We start from the raw sequence: 25,312 nt of genomic DNA on the forward strand, positions 1-25,312 counted from the left end.
CGCGCAGGCCCAGCGGCCATGGCTCACGGGCCCAGCCGCTCCGCGGCATGTGGGATCTTCCCGGACCGGGGCACGAACCCATGTCCCCTGCATCGGCAGGTGGACTCTCAATCACTGCGCCACCAGGGAAGCCCAATTAAACTGTTTTAAAAAGTCATAGCAGAGACAACACTACCTTGAAAGCCAAGTTTTAAATTAGTGAGAACCAAGCTTTCTGATAAAAAAGAAAGGATTTTTGAGTTTCCAAATTCTAATTCCCTTTAGAGGGAAATATGAAGTTTATGCCATACTCAGTAAATTGGAAAAGCAGATGGATAAAGAGCCAGACTAACTACCCTAGGAGGCCAGATAAGAGCTGAGGCAGAGAGGAGTACAAGAGAAGTCAGACTGGGCTATACGGCTCCGAGAAAGGTCTCCGTGCCCTGCCCCCCATCTCCCACCCCCCACCCCAGCTCTCCAAAAGGGGGAGGGAGGATGGGACTCCCAGGGCAGAAGTAACGAGGCCTTACTTCCCAGGGTGTAGCATAGGGATGATAAATTGAAGAGAACAGCCCATGTCTAGCTTGGTGCTGGCATCGTAGAATAGCAATGGTTACATGAGATCTATGAGATCTCTAGGAGGAAGGCGCTGTCCTAGACTGGTGGAAGGAGAGAAGGAGACTATTCCAATAGCCCTATAACAGTGCAAGGGCCGGGGGGGGGGGGGGCGTGTGTGTGTGTGTGTGTGTGTGTGTGTGTGAGAGAGAGAGAGAGAGAGAGAGAGAGAGAGAGAGAGAGAGAGAGATCGCGAGCTGAAGTAAGTGCAGGGTTAGTTGGTCTGCAGAGGTCTTGTGGCCTGGATGAGGGGATGATGCAGCAAATGTCAGTGTGGAGGGGAAAGACTACTTGACATCCAAACTGGGTGGTACAGCCCAATGGATGCCTGGAAATGATACTGATGATCTGGGGTTAGATGGCTGCCCCCGGTGCCATGATACATTTTCACATGGCTAACTCTTATCATGTAAAGTCCCTGGAACTTGGATATTATCCCAGGGAAGAGGGAGTGAAAAATCCTGAAATGACTAGGAAATCACTAAATTTGCCTGAATTTATCTGGGTGTATCTTTTCTGCCATGTGGCAAAAATGAGGTACCAGTAACAGGAATATAAAGAAAGTTATGTTTTTGCAAAGTGGAGTTAGTCATCTGTGAAAATCTACCTCTACCATAAAACCATCTTCTAAGAAGACCGCAATAAGACACAGTAAAGGCATGAATCATTAGGGGCTTCTGGACTTCTAAAATTTTTTGATGATTAACCTTGACTTCTTATTTTCTTACTTGGCAAAATTCCCTAACCAGCCCTAGTGTAAGTGTACCTTTTCAGCCCTTGTTATTACAGTTTACTTTGTTACTAGAGTTTGCAGTTTACAGTTACTACAAGTATCCTTGCATCATTTAACGAATGTAGGACTTACAGATTTCATTAGTGACCACCGAAAAGGAAGGCCAAAAATCTGAGCCCTTCCACTTTGCTCACAAATGTTATCTAATTCATCAGCAAATTCTGTGACTCTCTCTCCAAAATATATCCTAAACCTGACCACTTTATGCAATCTCCATCACTATAACTCTAGCATGTAATTCCAATCTTTAGTCACCCAGGTTGTCTTCCTGTACCTTAAACATGCCAGGATTGTTCCCGCCCCAGGACCTTTGCACTTCTTATTTGTTCTGTTTAGAATACTCTTCCACCATATTTTCACATGGCTAACTCTTTTTCAGGTCTTTAATTAAATATTACCTCCTTAAAGAGACTTTCCCTGAACCCCTCCTTCCCAAGCTCCCAGTTAAGACAGTCCTAAGTCATTCTCTCTCATAATACATGGAGCACGTATTGGTGCCTGAAATTATTTTATGCATCTATTTGTTTACATGCTTACTGTTTCTCTCCTTCCAACAGAATGTGAGCTCCTTGAAGGCAGGGATTCGGTCATGTTTCCCCCTACTGTATCCCAGTTGCCTAACTTGGCACTGTGGACACTGAATATTTCTTTATTCACTGGTTAAAAATGTAGATGTTGAAGACTGGAACGAACCTGACCACAGGCATCTGCTACTGCCTTTTTGGAAAAAAAAATTCACATCAAGATTTTGTTTTTGTGAGTTTCCTTCTCCTTTCAAAAGCGGAGTGCAATAAAGCAGAAACTAACACACCATTGTAAAGCAATTATACCCCAATAAAGATTTAAAAAAAAAAAAAAAAAAGCGGAGTGCAAGCAGGCATTCTAGTGAGTTGAATGCTGTTGTGAGTTGAGTATTGTAAAGCTACCCCAATAAAGATTTAAAAAAAAAAAAAAAAAGCGGAGTGCAAGCAGGCATTCTAGTGAGTTGAATGCTGTTGTGAGTTGAGTTTCAGTAAGTTGAAATTTTAGTTGGTCCTTATGGTCAACAATTTAGGCTTCTCATGGTGATGAAAGGGAATTGTAAATAATCAACCTGCTCAGGCTTGTCAGGTGAACTCAAGGAAAGTCTAATTGAACAGATGAGTCCCTGTCCTCTAATTGCAAGGCTATTAGGTGATTTGACTTTGTCAGACAAGAAAAGAAAGTGAGGTCCTGAGATGAGTTCCTCTAGGGAAGAGAGTTTCAGAGTTGTCACAAAAATCTGGGAAGTTCTGTGTGATGTTAATTATCCTGGTGTCCTCTGAGAAAGTTGGCAGCCTCAAAGATAACAAAGACTTAACCCCCTTAGGCTTTCCGAGCTGTGAAATGCTCTCATAAGCAAGTAGGTTACCTGGGAAGACTAACGGAGACAGGCTAATGAAATCCATACGGTTATTTTATTATTTTATTATTTTATTATTTTTTTGTGGTACGCGGGCCTCTCACTGCTGTGGCCTCTCCCGTTGCGGAGCACAGGCTCCGGACGCGCAGGCTCAGCGGCCATGGCTCACGGGCCCAGCCGCTCCGCGGCACGTGGGATCCTCCCGGACTGGGGCACGATCCCGTGTTCCCTACATCGGCAGGCGGACTCTCAACCACTGCTGCCACCAGGGAAGCCCTAGTAGTCATATTTTATAATAGGGGTAGGAATGGGCTCAGGAGGATGGGGGAAGGATATAAATGAGCTTTCTCTCTCCTCCCAAAGCCAGAAAAAAAACCCACCTCTCTTCCATTGAGCAAGCAGAGATTATTTTCTTTTATTTTTGAGAAATACCCCTCTCTCATGTCTCCACAGAGCCTTATTCGGACAGTCTCCATGCTTCAATTGCTCTATTGCTGGGCCCTTTTCTTAAAAGTCTCCTGGGATTTGTAGAACCCTTCATAGCGTTAAAGAGATTTTTCTGATATTCTAACTAAACCCATAAGGAAGGTAGAGCAGGGAATATTTCCCTTGATAGATGAGGAAACTGAGACCAAATGACCCTTACCCAAAGAAAAACAAGAAAGGCATCAGTGGATGTGGATTGCTGCATTTGTGGCATTCACTCTAGTTTTATGGACGCCTTCCTTTTCTTTGCCTTCTATATCTTGGGTCCTTTTGAGATTGTCAGGGCCTGGAAAAATGTCATTTAACAGTGTGTATAGGTTTCCTTTTCTAATTGATCCATCAAGGGGAATAAAAACAAAGATCAACCAGGAGATGATACAGATGCCTTAACATGCGCTGTCCTAGAGGCTTGATTCGTGCATAGGACCCCATGTTTCTATGAACACACACACCAGAAAGGCACTGAGATGAAATGGGAAGAGGACTCAATCCGGACTCAGAATTCTAGCTTGTCCCCACTGAGCTGAGCGACTTTCGACTTTCGGCAAGTCACAAGGTCATCTTGCCTCAGGTGTTTCCTCTCTGAAGGAGGTGTAATAATACCTGTTCTGGTTGAGTGGCAGGATTGTCGTGTGAATAGAGTATGGTAATGTACGTGAGTATGTGTTGAAAATCTAGCCCACTAGATTGTGAGCTCCTAGGGGGTAGAGGCCATTTCTGTTTTATTCATCACTTAGCTGACCTTCCTGCTGGGGTTACAGAGGATCATCAACCCTACTCTTGTTCACCGAGAAGCATATACCCAGAGACTGGCACATGCTGGGAAGTCGCTCCATAGAAATAAACACCATCAGCTACCCCGGAGGGATGATCATCTAGTTCTCTGAGATGCCTATATTTTAAGTCAATCTGTTCCCCCAGATAACCTCCAAATATGGCGAAAGAACCTATCTAAGTATTTTCATGTGATTTGGCAAAAGGCAGAAATTTAATTTCGTTTATGGAGATGGCTCTGCAGTGCTTAGCCTGGAGTTTGGCATATAGTAGGCACCTAAAAAAAAGTTATTGAAAGGGTGATGAATAAGTAATAGAATCTAGGGCATTGTTATTAGCCTGTCTTTGTTGCCACATTTCCTCCATTCTCTCCGAGACAGATATTGGGTGTGTGTTGTGTGCATAGTTGTCGGGTCAACCTCTACTCCCTTGGTGAGTGTCCTTTCCACCCAGCTTGAGAGTTGCCTGCAAGGAAGACCCAGGAAACCACAGATCCCTGACAGCTGAGGGATGGGAAAGGCTGACAGCTGTCTGAATGTACCATGTGGCCAGGCCTCAGCATCCTCACATTGTACCTGCTGCTCTACCTCCAGTCTTAACCTGGAGGTCTATGAGCCTTGCTGTGTTATTTATTATATGACATAGGAAAATAAGAGTTTGGGGGGGGGATAAGGCGGCATCAAAAGGGCTATGTAAATAATTAAAAAACAATTTCTTTTTAAAAATTGTTAAGTAATACATACAATAAATGTCTCTGACCTACCATTCCTTGGTATCAACTCATCTCCTGTTGCTGCTATTATGTGTTCCCTAGTGTGTAGTTGGCTGTGTCCGCAAGCATTCGGTCACATCCTGTATGTCTTCAAACTAATTAAATGTGGTTGCAGTTGTCCGGGTACAGTGTCAAGCTCTCACATTCTTCATGGTACTTGCTGAGAAAATTTTTAACAAAGGAATTTTTACATTTTGATGTGTTTCCTAAGGTGAGGAGATGGGTAGGAGTAAGGGAGGTCTGTTGTAGTAAAGCTTAAAGATTAATGGTTAGTTTTCTTAATCATGTCCAAATGTCATCATACCTAGCATAGGGGAATTTGTGGAGAGATTGTTCTTCTTTCCCCATAAAGTTCAAAAGCCCTATAATAAATAACCAATAAATGTTGAAATGTGGACTCTGATTGAAAATGTGTGTGTGTGTGTGTGTGTGTGTGTGTGTGTGTGTGTGTGTGAGAGAGAGAGAGAGACAGAGAGAGAGAGAGAGGGAGAGAGAGGTGAGCACAGAGCTTATCTAATACTTGAAATATTGAAAAGATACCACGAGAGTCAGAGCATGAGGAAGCTATACTGGAATGGCTAAGGATCTCAGCTCTTAGTCACCGTTTTTCTTACCTCCTGGGTTTCTAATATTAATAGGGTTTGCTAGTTTCAATGATATTCTTTGACTCCCACCTACGACCTATGTAGCAATCATTGAGCTTATCCTACATTTCTCCTTGGCTCACATTTTGAGTTGTATTTCTACGATGTGTTCTTGCTGGCTGCCTTCTCTGATTTATGGGGTTCAAGGAGGGGTGAAGCAGAGGATTTTGAGAGGACAGATGGCTTGGAGACCAATTGGTTGGGCCCCTCTGTATTATATGAATACCAAGCATTCCCTTTGTTGGGTTTACAGAACATTTTTCAGTACAAGCAGGCTAGGAGCTGCCTGTCCTTATACTGCTCAGTTCCACTCTTAGATCATCAACTTTTTTGTGCTGTCCTAAAGAACTTCTCCAGAGTCCTTACTGCTGTCACTAGCAACCAATTGAGGAAAAAGAAAAGTGGCGTGCGGGAATTAGAAAATGATTTGCACTTCTTTATACCTAGAAATATCTGGCTCCTTTTCGAATCAGATTTTCAGAACAGTTCCATTTCCATACGAATTACTCATTGGCTGTAAAGGTCACTAGGAATTGCTGAGCATTGGAAACCGCAAACCGGTTAGAATGTGGCAATAGCTTTGCTCAGAATTGAATGTTGATTCAAATTGGCTCTGGTAATAAGATGCTCTTTAATGAAACCATCATTGAATGGATTAATAGATGCTTTCCTAGTTTTTGAGAAAGATACAATATGTGTGCGGGATGTGGTCTGGGCATGGGGACATTGACTGACTACTTGGTCACAGTTTCAAGCCTTTGTGTTAGTAAATCTTCCCAGAGAGCCTCCTTTGCCTGCAATATGGATGAATGGCCTTTGAAAGCTTAATGGGAATTGATGCCACCTATCGATTACCATTTAAAGCACACCTTCCTAATTTCTAATCATCGCTGAAGGAAATATGCTTTCCGGTGGAACAAGTATCCCTAATTGGAGGGTCCAAGTCTGGTGTCTTGATAGCTTAAGTGGTCAATTACTTCTTCTAGCAACTTGGTGCCTATTGGGTTGGTGAACATAAGCTCTGCTGAAGGTTGATACTAAACCAGATTTCCGTGGAGCTGATTATGTGCTGAATACTCAGCAGGTGGAAATCCCTGGCCTTTCTGCCCTGAAATGTGTGAGTGATTTCATGAGGGCAGGGGATTATCCCCAGATAAGCTTCTGGAACTGCCAACATAGTGAGGGTCAAGGCCAGGTTAGTTCCAGAGCATCTTCATATCATTTTGACGCTTCTAGTACTAGGCCCCCGTCCCTGGTTGGAGATTATGAACTGCTCGATACATAGCGGTAGAGGTGAGATAGGGACACCCTGAGCCAATGAGATTTCTGGAAAGGGTCTCAGAATTAACCCTTTCTCCTTCAGGGAATGAAAACAGTTTTTAGTTAATTGCTATAATTTCAAGAAACGCACTCCTCCTGCTTTCCCATGAAACAACTGGACAAATCCCATGATGATACATGTAGAAATATATTTCTTACTGATTTCTTAAAGCAAGCTGGTTTAGAACCAACATTTGTTTACTGTGGATCTTTGAGGAAAAGTCAGTAATTATACCTGCCATCCGATAATTTGATTATTGGTTGGAGAGAATGACTAAACTTTTCTTCTCTACCTGCTACACAAGTGGCTTCTGGATCACTGCTACAACCAGCTACATGGGTTACAGTAGCAGGCAGTGGTATGGATAGAATGGGTCCATTTTCTCACTGAAACCACCATATTTTCCTGGTTGGGGCAACTGAAAAATCACGTGAGTTCTTAAACACTCCATCGGTAGCCTTTCTTATAGACCACTTGCTACAGAACAAAGATATTGGTATTTTATGTAAAAGTGGTTTTGTTCATCATATTATCCTTCTATAATATTCTCCTTCGATCTTCTTTCTTCTTTCTCCTTGACAGTACTTACACTTTACTAACTTTTGCTAGTGAACAACTTGCTGTTTCCCCACCAAGATTTGGCCTATGTGCGGGTAGTGAGGGGGAAATAAATCTACTCAAGAAATTAAAACAGGGCTTCCCTGGTGGCGCAGTGGTTGAGAGCCCACCTGCCGATGCAGGGGGCACGGGCTCGTGCCCCGGTCCGGGAAGATCCCACGTGCCGCGGAGCGGCTGGGCCCGTGAGCCATGGCCGCTGAGCCCGCGCGTCTGGAGCCTGTGCTCCGCAGCGGGAGAGGCCACAACAGTGAGAGGCCCGCGTACCGCAAAAAAAAAAAAAAAAAAAAAAAAAAAAAAAAAGAAAAAAGAAAAAACAATTACCAGCTTCCCAGAAAATTGAATTATCAGCATGTACATGAATACTTGAAACAACTGTAATACATTTCAATAGAAAACCAATGTCTAAAATAGAATATGTAATTTTATAGTTCATCACTCCTCAGATTCTTAGAGTCAATTACCTAACTTCTGTGAACTGCTGAGACATAAAATCACTGCTTTTGTAAAAGCTAAAAAGGAGAATAGATATTATTTAGTTCAATCCCCTCATTATTCCAGGGGACCAAGGCCGACAGAAGTTAAATGACTTGCCCAAGGACAAACGATCACTTTGTGGTAGGGTTGGGATTCAAACCTGTGACTTCAAACTCAGTGCTCTTGACATGCCCCCTGTGATGTCGCGCAGGAGTCTTAGTTCTAAAGGACAGTGAATTAGGTCACCAAGCAAGTAGCTCTGTATTTAAGATGCTCTGCCTTGATAACATTCCCACCGTTTCCCGATCCTCCCTTAAAACACTGTGAATCTGCCTTTGTGAGCAGATGATAAAATAAAATCCAGCGGGCCCAATTAACTGTAAAGCACTTACTCTGAAAAATTCTTTTGTTGAGCCGGAGTCCAGGGTCCCATATGCAATTTCAGTCTGCTTAGCTAAGTCTTCAGCACTCTCTATGGGAGAAACCATCCTCTCCACAGTCAGGAAAGCAGCGAGATTGGCCGTATAGGAAGAAATTATGATCAGGGTGAAGAACCACCAAACCCCTCCAACAATGCGCCCGGAGAGTGATCTACAAAACAAAGACCAATCCAGACCCAGAGGGGCCGGATTTCAGTTTAAGAAATCCTTATCTTTACTTTTGGAAAGAGGAATGGTTTCGGTGTAGCTGATGAAAGAGGGAAGTAAATGATGTCAGGGAATTAACACATCGAACAAAAGTGACATGTTGACAGTATCACCACATGTCATGATGGCATGTGATGATGGTACATGCATGATGCTCTTCAGGCCTCTATGGGTTTCAAAGCAGGATTATTTATTTAAGTACGGGAAAAAATACCTTCTTTTTGCCAGTTCCTGCTTAGGTGTAATAATTGTACTTACCTGATTCTCCTCCTGTGAGCTTTTCTGGGCACACCTGTGGAAGACTGCTCTAGTTCCTTTAAGGCAAGTGGCTCCCAGCCTTGCCTGTACCTTAGAATCACCTGGGATCTTTAAAAAAACTTCTCATGCTCAGACCCAGCCAAGACCAAAGAAATCAGAACCTGAGAGGTGCGACCCAGACATATGTATTTTTAAAATCTCTCCAGGCGATTACAATGTGCAGTCAAGGTTGAAAAACACTGATGTAAGGTGATGTCATGGGAGAAACACAGAGTCGAAAAACCTTTCCATATTTGAAGAGAAATGATTAGGTGCTAGCTAGTAAACAAGCACTATGCACTATGAGTTTAACAAATTTAATATAGACATTGCCATTCTGTGGAGCTGATTACCCATAAGGCAAGGGGCCATAAGATAATATTTATTACTGTCTTCATATAAATGGCTAGTGGGGCTCAGGAGTTTAGATCCCAGAGATTGAAACTCCTCCCTTTTACAAATTGAGATGTAGCACATAGGACAGGCCTCAAGGGGAGTAGGAAACTACCTGATTAATAGGATTTGAGAAGCACTAAAAGGTTTGTCTGCACCCTCCCCCACCAAACAAACAAAACCATCCTCACTGGCCCGCCCTAGAAATTCTTACTATTGGCATTATCCTCTGAGCTTTCTTCAGGAGGCTTGGTCAAAAGGTAACATTTTACTTCAACAGCATCTGTTATCATATTATCCTGGATTAGTCTATGCAGTTAGTGGAGAATGGGACAGAAGAAGATGGGTAAATTTTAATCAGGGAAAATTTTGTTCTTAAATGTAACTGTGCATGGGCATTACTTGGGGTGTTTGTTAAAATGCTGATTCAGAATATGAGTGCTCAAAAATCTGGACTTCTCAAGCATCACTGGTGATTGCAGTGGTCTGCGGCCCAAACTGAGAAATATTGTTCTTCTTGTACATCAGTGATTCTCAACTCTGCCTGCACATCAGTACCATTGGGGGAGTTCAAGACAACACAAAACAAAACACAGTGACCAAAAAAATGCCTAGGCTCCACCCCAGGCCAATGAAATCGGAATCTCTGAGGGTTGGGCCTAGGCAGCAGCACTTTTTTTTTTTTTTTTTTTACATCTTTATTGGAGTATAATTGCTTTACAATGGTGTGTTAGTTTCTGCTTTATAACAAAGTGAATCAGTTATACTCCGGGGCAGCCAAGATTGGGAGTCATGGTCCTACATCATGAATGCTACTCAGGGAGAGGGTCTGTGGGCAGTTAGGGGGCAGTGTGAGGGCACTGAATGATGCTCAATGGGTAAGGGCTTGTAGTGAGGAAACTTCATCTCCTTCACAATGCTGCTGAAAGGTTGGCTCTGTTTGCAGAAATGAAATCTGGTCACTAGGTTTTATAAAACATTTGCCACATTATCTCGAGGACAGTTCTGCTCTGTGGTGGAGCTCCATCCTGGTTAGGCTGTGTTCTCTCATGCCCAGAAAAGCTCACAGGAAAAGAACCCACTCTGTCATAGAGTCAAGAATAGGCGTAGGAGCCTGGCACATCTCCAGGCTCTGTGCGAAGAGGGCAGCTCTGGGCTGAAAGCTGGCAAGTCAAGCTCTTCTCTGTCTATCCTCGCATTTTACCACTTTGAAGCAAATTTAAATTCCTGTGTCCCAAGATAACCTTTTTTTTAGCCTCTGGAAAATTCAGTTGTTTTAGATTTTACACCCTGATCAAATAATTTGGCAGGTGTTTTGATAAAGAGTGTTCTTTATTGATTAACTGTAACGAAACTGTTTGGTTTTTTAAAGCCTATAATTCCTATTGGTCCCTGGATGCTTCACATAACCCTTATTTATTTATTTCTGAACATAATCACTTTTAGCGTTTGGGATGTGCAAATCTGCTTTGCAACAGATTTTCTAACTGATAGTTATACTCGCTCAGGATTTCACCTGGGAACATTTCCCTTTTAATCAGAAGATGTAAAAACATCTGGAATCAGAAAGAATGTCACATCTGGATGCTAAAAGTGTACAGAAGATTTCAATTATGAATTTGAAACTTTCATAGTCTTTCTTCATTGTTAACGTATACATTTTATTCTGGGTTGATCTGACTCTGGAAATAATTTTACTGTATAAAAGATGAATGCTCAAAGTAGCATTTGTAGTAATAGGGTAATAAAAATGATAATAATAGCTAACATTTAAGGAGCACCTCCTATGTGCCAGACTCTGTTATAATTGTTTACATGTGTCAACTCCTTTAATCCTCCATCCCTTTACAGATAAGAAAATGGAGCATTCTACAGATAAAGAAATTGAGGCACAGAGAGGAGAAATAGGAAATAAATCATCTAGACTTATGCAATTGGAAAGACATGCCCACATTTCTGTAGTATAAAATACTCATATTTTGTATAAGAAAACCCAAAATGGTGTGTAAATTATAGAAGGAGCAATTTTCCTACAAACACTGAGAAATATAGCTGCAGGAAAACCAAACATGTTTGGATAATTATTGTTTATTATCTGTTGTTCATTTGGAATGGAACTGTGAATGTCATCCTTATTTGGGATGATGGGGTTTTACTGAGATCAAGGGGAAAACTGATTTTGGAGTATTTCCAGAATCATGGTTTGGTATGGAAAAGGGTGTGTTCTGCTGCTGTGAATACTAATGGTAGTTTATGTATTATCTGCTTGAAATGTTGGAGAACAACACAGTAATTTATGGAAATTACATTTGTGCCATTCTATTGCAGCTAATGGACTGTGGCTGTGTCTGTGTGATCTAAAATCAAGCCTGCACATCATAATCTGGTTATTTTGGCCACCTTAATGGCTGACTCAGATAATCATGTGGTTGATCTGTATGACTCAGCTGAAATTGGCTGTTGACATGACTGAAAACAAACCTAAAAGCAAAATGGTCTTTTCTGTGGCCTCTTGTCTACATGGCTGTTGATTTTGGCAATTATGTGGTTAATACTGTGATAGACCTATGATCATGGAGAATTTTGGTGAATATCCACATAGAAATGGTAAAATAGTATCCACGAGCATCAGCATAGACGGAAAAAGGAGCTTCCTTGGAATCAGCGTTGAATGCACAAGCTTGCATTCAGCATTCTCCCTTCAAGACAGTAGTAGCTTTTGTGCCAGTTCAAGTAAGAATTTAACCTCTGTAAAATCTAAAAAAGCCAGACTTATAGAAAAACAGAAGAGAATATAGGTTTTCAGGGGATGGGAGGTGAGCAAAATAGGGGATGTTGGTCAAAGTGTACAAACTTCTAGTTGTTAAGTGAATAAGTTCTGGGGATCTGATGTTTTTTAAAGGGATGGATTTTTAAAAAATATAAATAAAATTTTCTGTTCATCAAAAAAAAAAAAAAAAAGAAAGAAAGAAAGACAGTGGTAGCTTTGACAAGAGCCTTGGTGGAATTTCTACCACTTTCTTCCCTGTATGTCATGGATGCCTAAATCCTTTCACTGAGAAAATGTGCAGTGGAACTCACAGGAAAGAAGCTCTATAAGAATTTTCACATTTCCCTTTTCTCGTTAGTGAAACTATAGCCTTTTAAATCCACATTTCACATGGAGGCTATATAAAAAGTGACTGATGGGTCAGCCCCATCACATTTTTAAAAGGATCTATTAAAACAAGACAAGACTTTATAGTTGAGTTAGAAAGACCTGTCATTTCCCAGTATCTTTTCTTCCATTAATGCAGCTTCAAAATGTTTAACATTCATTTCAAGTAGTTTTGTTGCACAAGACAGATTTTGAGGTTAGCATAATGAAATGACTGTAAAGTGCTGCCATTTAGTATTTATAAAAAATGCATTAAAGGAACATATCATACCTTTTGAAGAAATGTAAGAGGAGGCATGAAGTTAATGAAAGTAAATTAGCAACAAGAGAAAAACAGACATAACATTGCAAAATAATGCTCATGTTACCTGTGATCATAAGAAACTAGAGTTTCCGAGTTAATGATAAAATGTATTTTATGGCCTATGTAATGATAATAAAAGTGAGCTATGTGCTGTAACCTTCATCCTGTAAGTAAATTTTGAAATCGGCACTTTACTAGCTTCACAAGATGAAGACCCGGAACTGCAAACTGCCTCTCTCTCCTTTGCACAAACTCTTTATCATTCCTTTCCTCCCTCTTCTTTCTTCCACGGTAGGCGTCATTTCTACACTGCATTCAATGCTGTGTCTATGACAGATTTATTTTTTTAAATGTGCAGAGTCAATCTTTGGTTCTTATAGTCTTCTCTGATGGGAATAACTAACCATCTCCCAAAGACTGAAAACTACGGCTTTCAGCCAGAAAAGTCATGAAATAGTTGTAATAAAAATCCTGCTACTACAATTAATTTATTACCACACCACTACTGCTTTGAAGTGAATTTGCAGTTGCAGTAGGATGAAGACACTGGTCATACATCAGTAAAGGAAAGGCTATTGTTGCTTTAAACGGAGCCCCAAACTCTCCTATTGTCTTTGATCCCATTCATTTTTTACCCTTCGTATATTTTATTATTCTGCACATACTTTCCATTTAAAAAAGGAGGATCTATGTGTCAGCTAACCTGGACAGATCCCCTGCCTGCTTCTCCAAAGTGTTTGCTATCTGGAAAACTTAACAGGAGAATAATGCCCATGGAATAATCTATACATAGTAACCAGGTTCAAGTTAGTGTGTTCTTTCCATTTTCTCTGCCGCAATTCCCTGGAACCTTGTATCTTCAACTTGACTGGCCCTCAGATGTCCCTGCAGCTTTAGAGAAAGTCAGCAGGGGGAGCATTTGTCTGGAAGGACTTGGACTCTGGCCTGCTTAGCAGTTCCGTCAACGTTTTACAAACGAAATAAATTTCAGGTTAAAAAAAATTCCAGCCACCTGTCAATATCAGCAAGACATTGCGGAATAATACAATCAAAATGTTTGCAAGTTGTGTAATCCTTAGGGAAAGCACTTTATGGGTTCAAGAAGGAATGTTGTTGGTTATTTCTCATCAGAAGTCAGCTATTTGGCACTGACTAAAATTTTAACCGTATTCCTAAGGACTATTAGGAACTAAAATGCAAGTGCAATATGAACGATTAGTATTTGTGAAGCCAGGATGGTTAACAGCAGCCAGTTTAAAAATGATAATAGGTAACGTGTATTGAGAACTTACTATATGTCAGGCACTGTGCTTTACATTTTACAGATGAGGAACTGAGCCTTAGCAAGATTTAGTACCTCGCCCCACGTTACACAACAGCTAAGCGGATTGTGAATCTGGTGAGATGAACTCCAGGACCCGCATACCTAATCACTATGCTCCCTCCATCTGGCTACACCCACTGGCTATCTCCCCATCCCCCAATCAGGGGGAAGAGGGTCGAATCCAATCTCCTCATACTTTCTTCTCCTGACTCTCCCCAACAAATTAGTTTGTGTATGAATATAGCCTCAGCTTATTGCATTGATTACTCAGTCTCCACCTGAATTGGTCACCCTGAACAACTGGGGTAGTTGAAAATATCAAACCTAATATTGACATAGACTCTTTAGGCTTCTAGGTTACTGTTCATAGCTTTTTTGATGGCAGTGGAATCACGCTCAGTTTTCCTCATGATGTCTTGTTGCTGATTTCCCAGTCTTTAACTTTGAGTGAACACATGTTCAGCAGCATTCTTAAATGCTCACTGCCTATTTTCTTAAACAGCCAGGGCAAAGGTACCGTTTCATCAGAGGTTGGGAGACTGGAACACATCTCTTGGGCATGAGCACGAGGAAAAGAATGGAACAAACAGTGCACCTTTAGGTCGGTAGTGGGAGGCTGTGTGTGGTAGTGGAAATAATTGTACTGCTGGCTCTTAGAGCCTCCGCGCCCTCGGGTTCCATCACATTATCTCTCCGGGTACTATTGCTTTCTCTATGATATGAGAAAAGCAGTATGAAGTGGAAAGAGCACAGGTTCTGGAATTGGAGTTGGGTATGAATACTGGCTTTGTCATTAGCTGTGTGACTGGGAAAATTACTTCACCTGAGCATCACCTTCACCTAAAAAATAAGCACGATGCCCACCTTGTGGTAGTGTTTTGAGGATTAGAATTCATATGATAATACAGGTAAAGTGCCCAGATGCAGTGGGAACTCAGAGAAAATTGTTCCTGGGCCCTCAGTAAACGGATGCAACTGGATTAATTTATCTCTGACATCTCCTCCTGCTATGATATTTGATAATTCTACTTTAAAATGTGGTCTCTTATAATGCCTTGAATTGCTCCAATTTTGAGAAAAGTCAGAGTGTACAATGCTTGCCCACGTTCTGGGCTTTCTGGAGAGTTTGCATTCCAAGGATGGCCATTGAACAGAAATGGGGCTGTGTGCCCCATTGCTGGGTTGAGTTGTGACCAGCATTTAGAAAAAAAAAAAAGAAAAGAAACAGAATAGATAGTATCAGAGTGCATGGCACACTGTAAGGGTAATTTCTGGTGAAATTTTGTTACGTACATATATGTGTACCGAGTTGTGATGGAAAATTTCTCTCTGACCGAGGGTTGTGCTCAAAACATTTGAAAGCCATCACTCTCTAGGACAGTGTCTAGTGCAGAATAATACAATCTGTACCTTGAAAAAAGCACTTGATATATTTCAGCGCCACAGAAGAGCCACAGCTTAAATTCTGCTACAAAAAATGAAAATAAAGAATCTTTCCAGCTTGTCATTTTCAGGCCATCATTTTTAAGTTATTACTTAATGAGGTAATATGCATAAATACTTCTAAAAACAAATGGCCTTTTAAGAGTCCTGTTTGAGTATGCACAGCAGCATGTAGCACTCCAGTGGGGATATCACAAATTTAGTTTTGAAAATGCACTTACAGAAACCAATAAAATCTCCAGCCTTAATAAGTCTTTAGCATCGTCTCAACACAGATTACCAGCCATGTTAAAATCATTCAATTACAGGATCATTCAGAAACCCTCATCTCTTGAAGTGAACATTTTAAAAAATCAGAAAAGAAAGAAACTAGCACAATTAACTCCCAGATGATATCACAAAACGACACACATTCCAAGCACAGAAGGAATAGGGAGTGAAATAATTTGGAGAATCTGACCAAGCAGATTGAGGGTGGCAAAAAAGAATGACAGATCAATGAGGCTTACCCCACACGTGTTATACTAAAAAGCTGCTGAAGATGGTTACCAGCGATCTGTACTGCAAAACTTCATTTTAAATGTTTTGTGCTCCAAGTGGATAACCTCAAATGAAGTATATATGCTATAAAAACATGGTAGGTGACCTTCTCAGTCCTTCTAGTCTAAATGAAAATCCCTATATGTTTGTATAATTGACTCTGGTCAGTATTTGGATTAATGTTCAATTTTACCAAAGCTACAACTTCTTATTTCATTTTTTTCTGATTATAAAGATGTTACATTTGCTTACAGTATTTTATAATTATGAATTTGCCACCATTTTTGTTTAGATGAGTCGACACTTTAAGTGGGTAAGGTCTAGGATATTCACATTCAATATCTTCAGTAGCTTCACTGAGGTAAAATATGCATACCATACAATTCACCAATACAAGTGTACAATTAATGATTTTAGTAAAGTTAGAGTTGTGCAACCATTGCCACAACCCAGTTTTGGAAAATTTCCAACACTCTGAAAAGTTGCCTTGTGCCCTTTTGTGGTTAATCCTGATAGGAATGGGACTAGGGTGAGGCAAGTGAGGCATTTGCCCCACACACAGAATTTAAGGGGGTGCCAAAATCTCATTAATCAAAATAAAGAGAATTTTAGTACAATTTTTTTAAAAAATCAAAATTAATTCAAGAAAATCCATGATTAACAAAATAGCAAATTTTAAAATGAAGACTGGATCTGACCCCTGTACTTGCTCTACTCAGCTTCACTTGCCTCACCCTAATCTTGATCCTGATCAGCCCCTCTCTGCTCCCTCCAAGGCCCCGGAGACCAACAACGTGCTTTCTGTCTCTATTGATTTGCCTCTTCTGGACAAATGGAATAATACAATATGGGATAGTCAATAAATGGAATCCAAGTAATGGAATCATATGGTAAGTGGCCTTTTGCATCTGGCTTCTTTCATTTAGCATCATGCTTTCAAAGTTAATTTAGTAGCATGTATCAGTTGTCCTTTTCTTAGTTGCTCAATAGTTTCCCATTCCAAATGTGGTATGGATATGCCACACTTTGTTTATCCATTCATCTGTTGATGGACATTTGGGTTGTTTCCACTTTTGGCTATAATAAATAAAGCTCCTATGAACATTTGTGTATAAGTCTTTGTGTGGATATGTTTTCTTTTCTTTTAGGTAAATAAGAGTGGAATTGCTGTGCCATATTTTAAGTGTATGTCTAATTATAAGAGACTGCCAAACCATTTTCCAATTTGGGTGTAGCATTTTGCATTCATGCTACTAACGGATGAGAGCTATAGTCATTCCACATCCTTGTCACCACTTGGTATTATCTGTCTTTTTGATTATAGCCATTCTAGAGGATGTGTAGAGCTGTCTCACTGTGATTTTAATTTGCATTTCCCTAATGACTAATGATGTTGAGCATCTTTCCATGTGATTATTAACCATTTGTATACCTTCTTTGGGGAAATATCTATTCAAACCTTTCATCCATTTTTAGAATTGGGTTGTTTATCTTCTTTTTATTAAGTTGCAAGAGATCTTTATATATTCTGGATACAAGTCCTTTATCACATGTATGATTTCCTAATATTTTCTCCCACTGTGGCTTGTCTTTTCATTTTCTTAATGATGTCTTTTGAAATGCAAAATTTTTGAATTTTGGTGAAGTCCAGTTTATCAATTTTTACAGTGGATTGTGCTTTTTGCGTTCTGGACGCTCTTTGTCCAATCCAAGGTCACACAGACTTCCTCCCATATTTTCTTCTAGAAGTTTTACTGTTTTAGTGATAAAGCTTGGGCAGGATACTACAGTGAAATAGTTCTAGGCAGTCAGAGAGAAAAAATGAAAAATGGAGGGGAAAGGGGAAGGTAGGAGGGTTTTAAAGAAGAGTTCTGTCTTTTAACTATTTTCTAGATCCAGTCTCTGGACAAATGAGAGAATGTTCTAGCTCAGTTAATGAGGAAACCATGCCTGTTTGTTCTGATCAAGATTTAGTGTTAGCTTTATCTGAATAATATCACTATTAGCTGGCAATGTTGCCTTTATCCAGAGTTCAAATGTTTGCTATAATGTGTATAAATTGATGATACCATAGAAATGCATGAAAGACATTCAAAGCAACACCAATAACACACTCACTTCATGGACGCAAGCGAACGAAAATGGCTTGATGATAATTTGTCACTGGATGGAATGTTAAATGAAAGAAATCTGGACTTGAGATGGGTGAATATCAGATGTGCATGAATGGATCATGGCCATAACATGCAAGGAGGCATTGGGTATGACATGGAAACAAACCTTGGAGAAATATCACATCCTTGCTGCATAAAGGCACCCAAGGAAAACCAAAGACTGTTAAATATTCCAAATTCATTTGGAGGATCAGGAGGGCTTTGCGGGTCACGAGGTTCTTCATTGTTGTCTTCCAAGTGCCATTCGTAAGGGCTGAATCTGCTGACTAGGAAAAGAACTACACTGACTCCAATGTAAGCGAAGACGATGCACATCCAGATTTCATAAGCCAAGGGATCCAGAAACGAGAATACTCCTGGTTTTGATTTCTGAGGCTTCTTTATCATGATGGAGATGCCCAGGCTCATAAACGGCTTTGAGAAATCGATGACTTCTTCACGGACCAGCGTTATAGTGAGTGGAGCAACAGCTATATCAGCCCTCTGGAAAAAGAACATTTTTTGACTTTTAGAGACAGTATTTCCATTAGTCATTTGCCACTTAATATACTTCTTTGGTAGAAATATAAAGTCTTAAGTCACTATAGCCAGCTGATTTGTCAATGCTTTGGTTAGACAAGTAGTAGCATTCAGTGGGTCCTAAAATACTCCAACTTGATGGTAAGTTAAGGAAAAGACACTTCGTCCTCTGAGGCATATTGGCGTAGGGCACCTGATTCAATTTTTTTGTCCTAAAATTGTTTTGCTACCTTGCAACTCAACTTCTACTCTCCTGTGACATACCACTGTTTAATTCTTATATTCTTATTTTAATTTTCATTCACTTATGTCATATCTCCCCTACCTGACCGGAAATTCTTGTGGGAAAAGCAGAATAGTCTATACTTTTGATATGTGCCTCCCTCCCCACCATGAGGTGCAACACAGGACTACAGTACTCAGTTTAACACTTGAGTGTTTGCCATTATTCTTGACTTATTTCTTTGAGAGTACGTCTATATAAACATAAGTTCTTTGAAGGCAGGGGTTCAATTTCCTATTTTTGTATCTATCACTGCAAAAGATCCTAAACTAAAGAAACTGTAGATGCCTAAAAAATAAGCTCTTGACTATTGAATACGAAATATGCAAACATGAAAGAATTCTGCATGGGCAATAAGGGCAAAGCAGTTACTACAATACATATTAATTTATATAGTAAGCCATCATTTCTAGCGATGAATATCAGTGTAGCACTCACATGTATTGGATCAATAAAATAAATGTGTCAGTAGTGCACTGCAGAATTAGTTCAGGCAGAGGCAGACGATGTTTTTATATTAAGTCCCATGAAAATAGGCACTAGGAGCTTCTACACTTATGTCTTTTGTCTTCCACAATAGTTCCCTTATGTCAGTAGTAGGTTTTAGTCTGGAGCCAGGCCTTAAAATGCATACTTAGAAAAATGCTCATAAGGAAAGGCTTTGGGTGGTATATCAGGTATAAAGTGAAAACACCAATTTTGATGATCATTTTTTCTTTGTTAAATAGGTATGCCTCAATATCCTTACCAGTAGGGGAAGAATGATGAAATCTGAGACAGGGTTTTTTTTTGTTTGTTTTTTTTTAATGTTTTAGTACTTTGATTTACATATGGTGACTCAAACTGGTTAAGAAACACTCCTTAATTAATTGAAGGGGAAATGCAGTAATAAACAGCCAGCTAACATTGATTCAGTGCTTACTCTGTGTGAGGTGTTGTGCTAAGCCCCTTATACATATTTAATTCTCACAGCAACCTTGAGGTTGGTCCATGATCATTCCCATGTTAGAGAAGGAGGAAGTGAGGTACTGAGAGGCTGGGATTAGAACCCTGGTCTTCAGATTCCAGAACTCACTCTCTTAACCACCGTAATATTCTAACTCCAGAGATATTTGCACGTTTCTACTATATATTACTGTATGTAGAATAATCAACCTCAGCCAACGCCTCTCGGGTTCATTCCAGTGTATATCTGAGTGCCTATTCTGTGCCAGGCACTATTCTTGGTGCTGGGGTGAAGCAGTGAGTAAGACAAACAAAACAGACAAAAATCTGCTGCAGAATGTATGCATCTATTGAAGCCAACAGCCTGCTGACCAAATCTACCTTGAAGGCTGACTACCATCTCAAACTCACCATTTCTAAAATTAAATCCATCATCTATCACCGTGAGGTTGATTCTTCTTTAAGTCTGTGAATGATGCTTATTCCAAACGTTTCCCAGTCCCTAATCCTTATGTACCCTCTCTGCAGATGATCTTGCCTCTTCCTTTACTGAGAAGATGGAAGCCACCTGATATGAGCTCTGTCACCTCAGTGCCTTTCTTCTCTTCCTCAATACATTGCTGTCTCTTTATCCCTGCTGTCATTCCCATCGCTTAGAAAATGAACTCTTTCTTTCTAAGATTTAATCTACGTATTCCTTGCATCTCATACTCTTCTGTCTCCTTAAAATTCAGCTGTTTATTCTCTTTTGCTATTTTTTCCTTCTCAGTCTATTCCAGTGGTTCTCAGTGTGGGATTCCCCAGACTTAGCAGCAACAGAGTCACCTGGGAACTTGTTAGAAATGCCGATTCTCAGGCCCCACGCCATGTTTATTTAAATAAGAAACTTGGGGGGGTGTGTAGGTGGCCCTCCAGGTGATTCTAATTCTTGCTGTAATTTGAAACCACTGACAGATCTTATTCACTTAATAATTACCTCATACTCAGGTAATTCCGTTTGCTGACAAAGAAAAATGAAAGAAAAAAACACTTCCTCCTCCTTTTTTTGATCCCACTACCCTCTTAACCATACAGCATCACTCCCGAGCACCACCAATCTTCTTGAAAAATTCGTCTTTACTGTCTCTTGATTTTCACACAATGTGTCCCTTATACACCTGTGCTCTAACTTCCATTCCCCTCCAATTTAGTGAAATTGCTTCTTGAACTATATGCTTGGTTACCAAATTCAAAGACCTTCCCGCAGACCACTCATATGATACCACTGGCCCTTAGCACTATGTATACCCTCTTTCCTTAGCTCTCTGATGCTGAAGACTATGGGTTCTTCTCCTACCTTTCTGAATGTTCCTTTTCTGTCTTTGCTTCCTAGCTCTGCTCTCTCAGTGAAGATGTACGTTTGTACCTCCAGAGTCTATTCACGGGCCCTGGTTTGGTAGGTAATTTATGAAGGTTTGTGGAATAAGCAAGTCTCTTCAAGGTTCTGTTCTTCCTTTCTCCCCTCAGTATTAATTACCTATGGCTTCAGCTCTTCCCTCATTGAGCTAACTCCTGAATCACCAGTTGCACATTTCTAACTGGAGGGGAGACAAACACAGATTTTATCTATTTTACTCTTTTGCCTGGGGCCAGACCAGGTGGTAGAAACAAAAGCAACTGAGGAGAATGGAATTGGCCCAAAAGCTAGTGGGGTTTTTTGGCACAGAGAGTCTGAATCAGATAGAAAGAACCGTGTCATGCCAAGAGAATTCACAGATAAAGCCACCTTCTATCCCTGCCAACGTATTTCTACCTCCTGCTTAGAACGTGCAAATGCCCTGCTAGCAGCATTTCCCATTTGATCTCATTTGATTTAATTACTTCATTTAACTGGTCTTTTTATCTTTAAAGTCAAAATACTAGATAGTTCTAAAAGAAATTGCCACTTCTTTGTTTTGGAAGGAAGAACTAAGGGACACTTGTGTGAGAAAATCACTTTGGATTGAGTTTAGGGGAATTAGGTTCTTTTTCAAGCACGTCAAGAAAGGATTTTGAGAATCTCGACACCCTTTAAGAGAAAAAAACCTAACTCAGTAACTGAAACACTCACCAGATGATAAGCACAGCTAAATGCTAACAAGATGTGGCTAGATAGACAAAGCGGGGCTTCTTGTCTGGTTCCCAGGAACGTGCAGCAAAAGAACAGATTCCCAAAAAGAAAGCCATTTTTTAAAAAAATTTTATTTATTTATTTTTTGCCTGCCTGAGCATCTGTATTTTTTTTTTTTTTTTTTTTTTTTTACTGAGGTATAACTACTGAAGCCTGCGCGCCTAGAGCCCGTGCTCCGCAAGAAGAGAAGGCACCGCAATGAGAAGCCTGCGCACTGCAATGAAGAGTAGCCCCCGTGCGCAGCAACGGAGACCCAACGCAGCCAAAAAGAAGAAGCCATTTTTAGTTTGAGGAAGTCACACAAGACAACAGGAAGAAGCTGCTCCTCTCAGGCACTTGCTCTTCAGCCGGGCTTTTCTAACTTTACTGAATTGTTTCGTTCTAAGGAGCTTTTTCAGAGATGGCAGTTTGTTTTTCTGGAGGGTGCTTCTTCAATGAAGAACAGTGTTAAATCTGTGCTCAATTAAGCCTCATTGATGTGGACCTGCCTCCAAAATGAGAATTACCACGCTGAACCTGAAAAAAGACCTGTACAGACAGGAATAGACAAAGGGATAGCAAAGGGCAGGTAGGAGAAGGCTCAACTGGTGGAGAAGGGATCGACCCCTCCCATCTCTTGCATGCTTCGTGAGGCCAGCGCAGCAGAACGTCATATCAGCTCATAGCCAGCCTTGGAGAAACCCTTGCCCTCTGCCACCACTGTCCCTTCCTCCATATGAAAAGGCTCTTGTCATGGTCTCTTATTTCAGAGCTCCAGGCCTGCTTGGCATAATGTCTGTGACGCAATCAACATACTTATTAGAGGAAATGGGGAGTAGCAGGTAACTAACGGGTGTCAGAAAGGACCCATTTAGCTCTCCTGGGACAGCTGTAGCATGCAGATGAGCGGGAAGGTCATTTTCAGGTCAAGGGGCCAACACTGATGAAAAAGTGAAAAAGGCAACTCCCCAAATGGCATTCCTTTCCTGGTCTCGGCTCCTTATGAAAGCCAGCTGTGTCTGGGAGAGAGTGTTAAGAATTCTCCGTAGGGCTAGGGAGCAGCTGAAATTCGGACGCAGTAGTGAACTATCTCACTTGTGGCATCCTGAGTCGGTCCAGCGGCCTTTTGTCCTCAAGCCTCTGCCTGTGCCAGTAACAGACGTCAGCAGGCCATTTTCAGAAACCTTGGTGGGGAAGTAGGTGGTGTGACGGTGCTCTGGGTGATGGACAAAACCCAGCAAATGGAAAGAGCTCAGGGTAAGAGTTTGCTAGCGCTTTTGCTTGCATCTTGACTACTTAGAGGATTTTCATCAAGCGGCTTAAGAGTGGCTGTGTGGGCTCAGTAAACACACAGAATTAGGTTTGATTTTTCCACTCACCAGTGGCAAACCCGGAGTAACTGCACTACTGCAGGGGATTTAGCTTGAGGGGATATATAATCCTTTTCATAGGTGGGTTGCCAAAGTCCTAAATTTCATAAAACTTAAAACCCAACAAACTCATATGTATAGGGACGATGCGCTTAAGAGTCTGACAGGTTGAAGACAGAAATGATGCTTATTTTATTTTTTTAAACATCTTTATTGGGGTATAATTGCTCTACAATGGTGTGTTAGTTTCTGCTTTATAACAAAGTGAATCGGTTATACATACACATATGTCCCCATATGTCTTCCCTCTTGCGTCTCCCTCCCTCCCACCTTCCCTATCCCACCCCTCTAGGTGGTCACAAAGCACCGAGCTGATCTCCCCGTGCTATGCGGCTGCTTCCCACTAGCTATCGGCTTTACATTTGGTAGTGTATATATGTCCATGCCACTCTCTCACTTCGTCCCAGCTTACCCTTCCCCCTCCCCGTGGCCTCAAGCCCATTCTCTACGTCTGTATCTTAGCATTTGTTGTAAAGCCGGTTTGGTGGTGCTGAATTCTCTTAGCTTTGCTTGTCTGTAAAGCTTTTAATTTCTCCGTCGAATCTGAACGAGATCCTTGCCGGGTAATCTTGGTTGTAGGTTTTTCCCTTTCATCACTTTAAGTATGTCCTGCCACTCCCTTCTGGCTTGCAGAGTTTCTGCTGAAAGATCAGCTGTTGACCTTATGGGGATTCCCTTGTGTGTTATTGGTTGTTTTTCCCTTGCTGCCATTAATATGTTTTCTTTGTATTTAATTTTTGATAGTTTGATTAATATGTTTCTTGGCGTATTTCTCCTTGGATTTATCCTGTATGGGACTCTATGTGCTTCCTGGACTTGATTGACTATTTCCTTTCCCATATTAGGGAAGTTTTCAACTATAATCTCTTCAAATATCTTCTCAGTCCCTTTCTTTTTCTCTTCTTCTTCTGGGACCCCTATAATTCGAATGTTGGTGAGTTTAATGTTGTCCCAGAGGTCTCTGAGACTGTCCTCGGTTCTTTTCATTCTTTATTCTTTGTTCTGCTCTGCAGTAGTTATTTCCACCATTTTATCTTCCAGGTCACTTATCCGTTCTTCTGCCTCAGTTATTCTGCTACTGATTCCTTCGAGAGAATGTTTAATTTCATTTACTGTGTTGTTCGTCGTTGCTTGTTTCCTCTTTAGTTCTTCTAGGTCCTTGTTAAATGTTTCTTGCATTTTCTCTATTCTATTTCCAAGATTTTGAATCATCTTTACTATCGTTACTCTGAATTCTTTTTCAGGTAGACTGCCTATTTCCTCTTGCCTATTTGTTTGGTCTGGTGGGTTTTTACCTTGCTCCTTCACCTGCCGTGTGATTTTCTGTCTTCTCATTTTGCTTTTCTTAACTGTGTTTGGGGTCTCCTTTTCACAGGCTGCAGGTTCGTTGTTTCCGTTGTTTGTGGTGTCTGTCCCCAGTGGCTAAGGTTGGTTCAGTGGGTTGTGGAGGGGACTAGTGCCTGTGTTCTGGTGTATGAGGCTGGATCTTGTCTTTCTGGTGGGCAGGACCATGTCCGGTGGTGTGTTTTGGGGGTGTCTGTGGCCTTATTATGACTTTAGGCAGCCTCTCTGCTGATGGGTGAGGTTGTGTTCCTGTCTTGCTAGTTGTTTGGCATAGGGTGTCCAGCACTGTAGCTTGCTGGTCGTTGAGTGGAGCTGGGTCTTAGCATTGAGATGGAGATCTCTGGGAGATTTTTGCCGTTTGATATTACGTGGAGCTCGGAGGTCTCTGGTGGACCAATGTCCTGAACTCGGCTCTCCCACCTCAGAGGCTCAGGCCTGATTCCCGGCTGGAGCACCAAGACCCTGTCAGCCACACGGCTCAGAAGAAATGGTAGAAAAGAAAGAAAGAAAGAAAAATAAAATAAAAT

General features: G+C 41.0%; 1 protein-coding gene across 2 annotated transcripts in view; it reads right to left on the reverse strand.

Moving 5' to 3' along the window:
* GRIA3 (glutamate ionotropic receptor AMPA type subunit 3) overlaps nucleotides 1-25,312 on the reverse strand; it is a 282,338-nt gene that overhangs the window by 45,356 nt on the left and 211,670 nt on the right. For both annotated transcript variants that reach the window (XM_007448347.1, XM_007448348.1), the window contains exons 11-12: nucleotides 18,243-18,619; nucleotides 8,250-8,448 (exon numbers count right to left, since the gene is read on the reverse strand). In XM_007448347.1, coding sequence (XP_007448409.1) covers nucleotides 8,250-8,448; nucleotides 18,243-18,619 — 576 coding nt within the window. The remainder of the gene's footprint in view (nucleotides 1-8,249; nucleotides 8,449-18,242; nucleotides 18,620-25,312) is intronic.

This window comes from Lipotes vexillifer, unplaced genomic scaffold, assembly GCF_000442215.2.
Source record: "Lipotes vexillifer unplaced genomic scaffold, Lipotes_vexillifer_v1.1 scaffold1524, whole genome shotgun sequence".
In the NCBI taxonomy this organism is placed as follows: domain Eukaryota; kingdom Metazoa; phylum Chordata; class Mammalia; order Artiodactyla; family Lipotidae; genus Lipotes; species Lipotes vexillifer.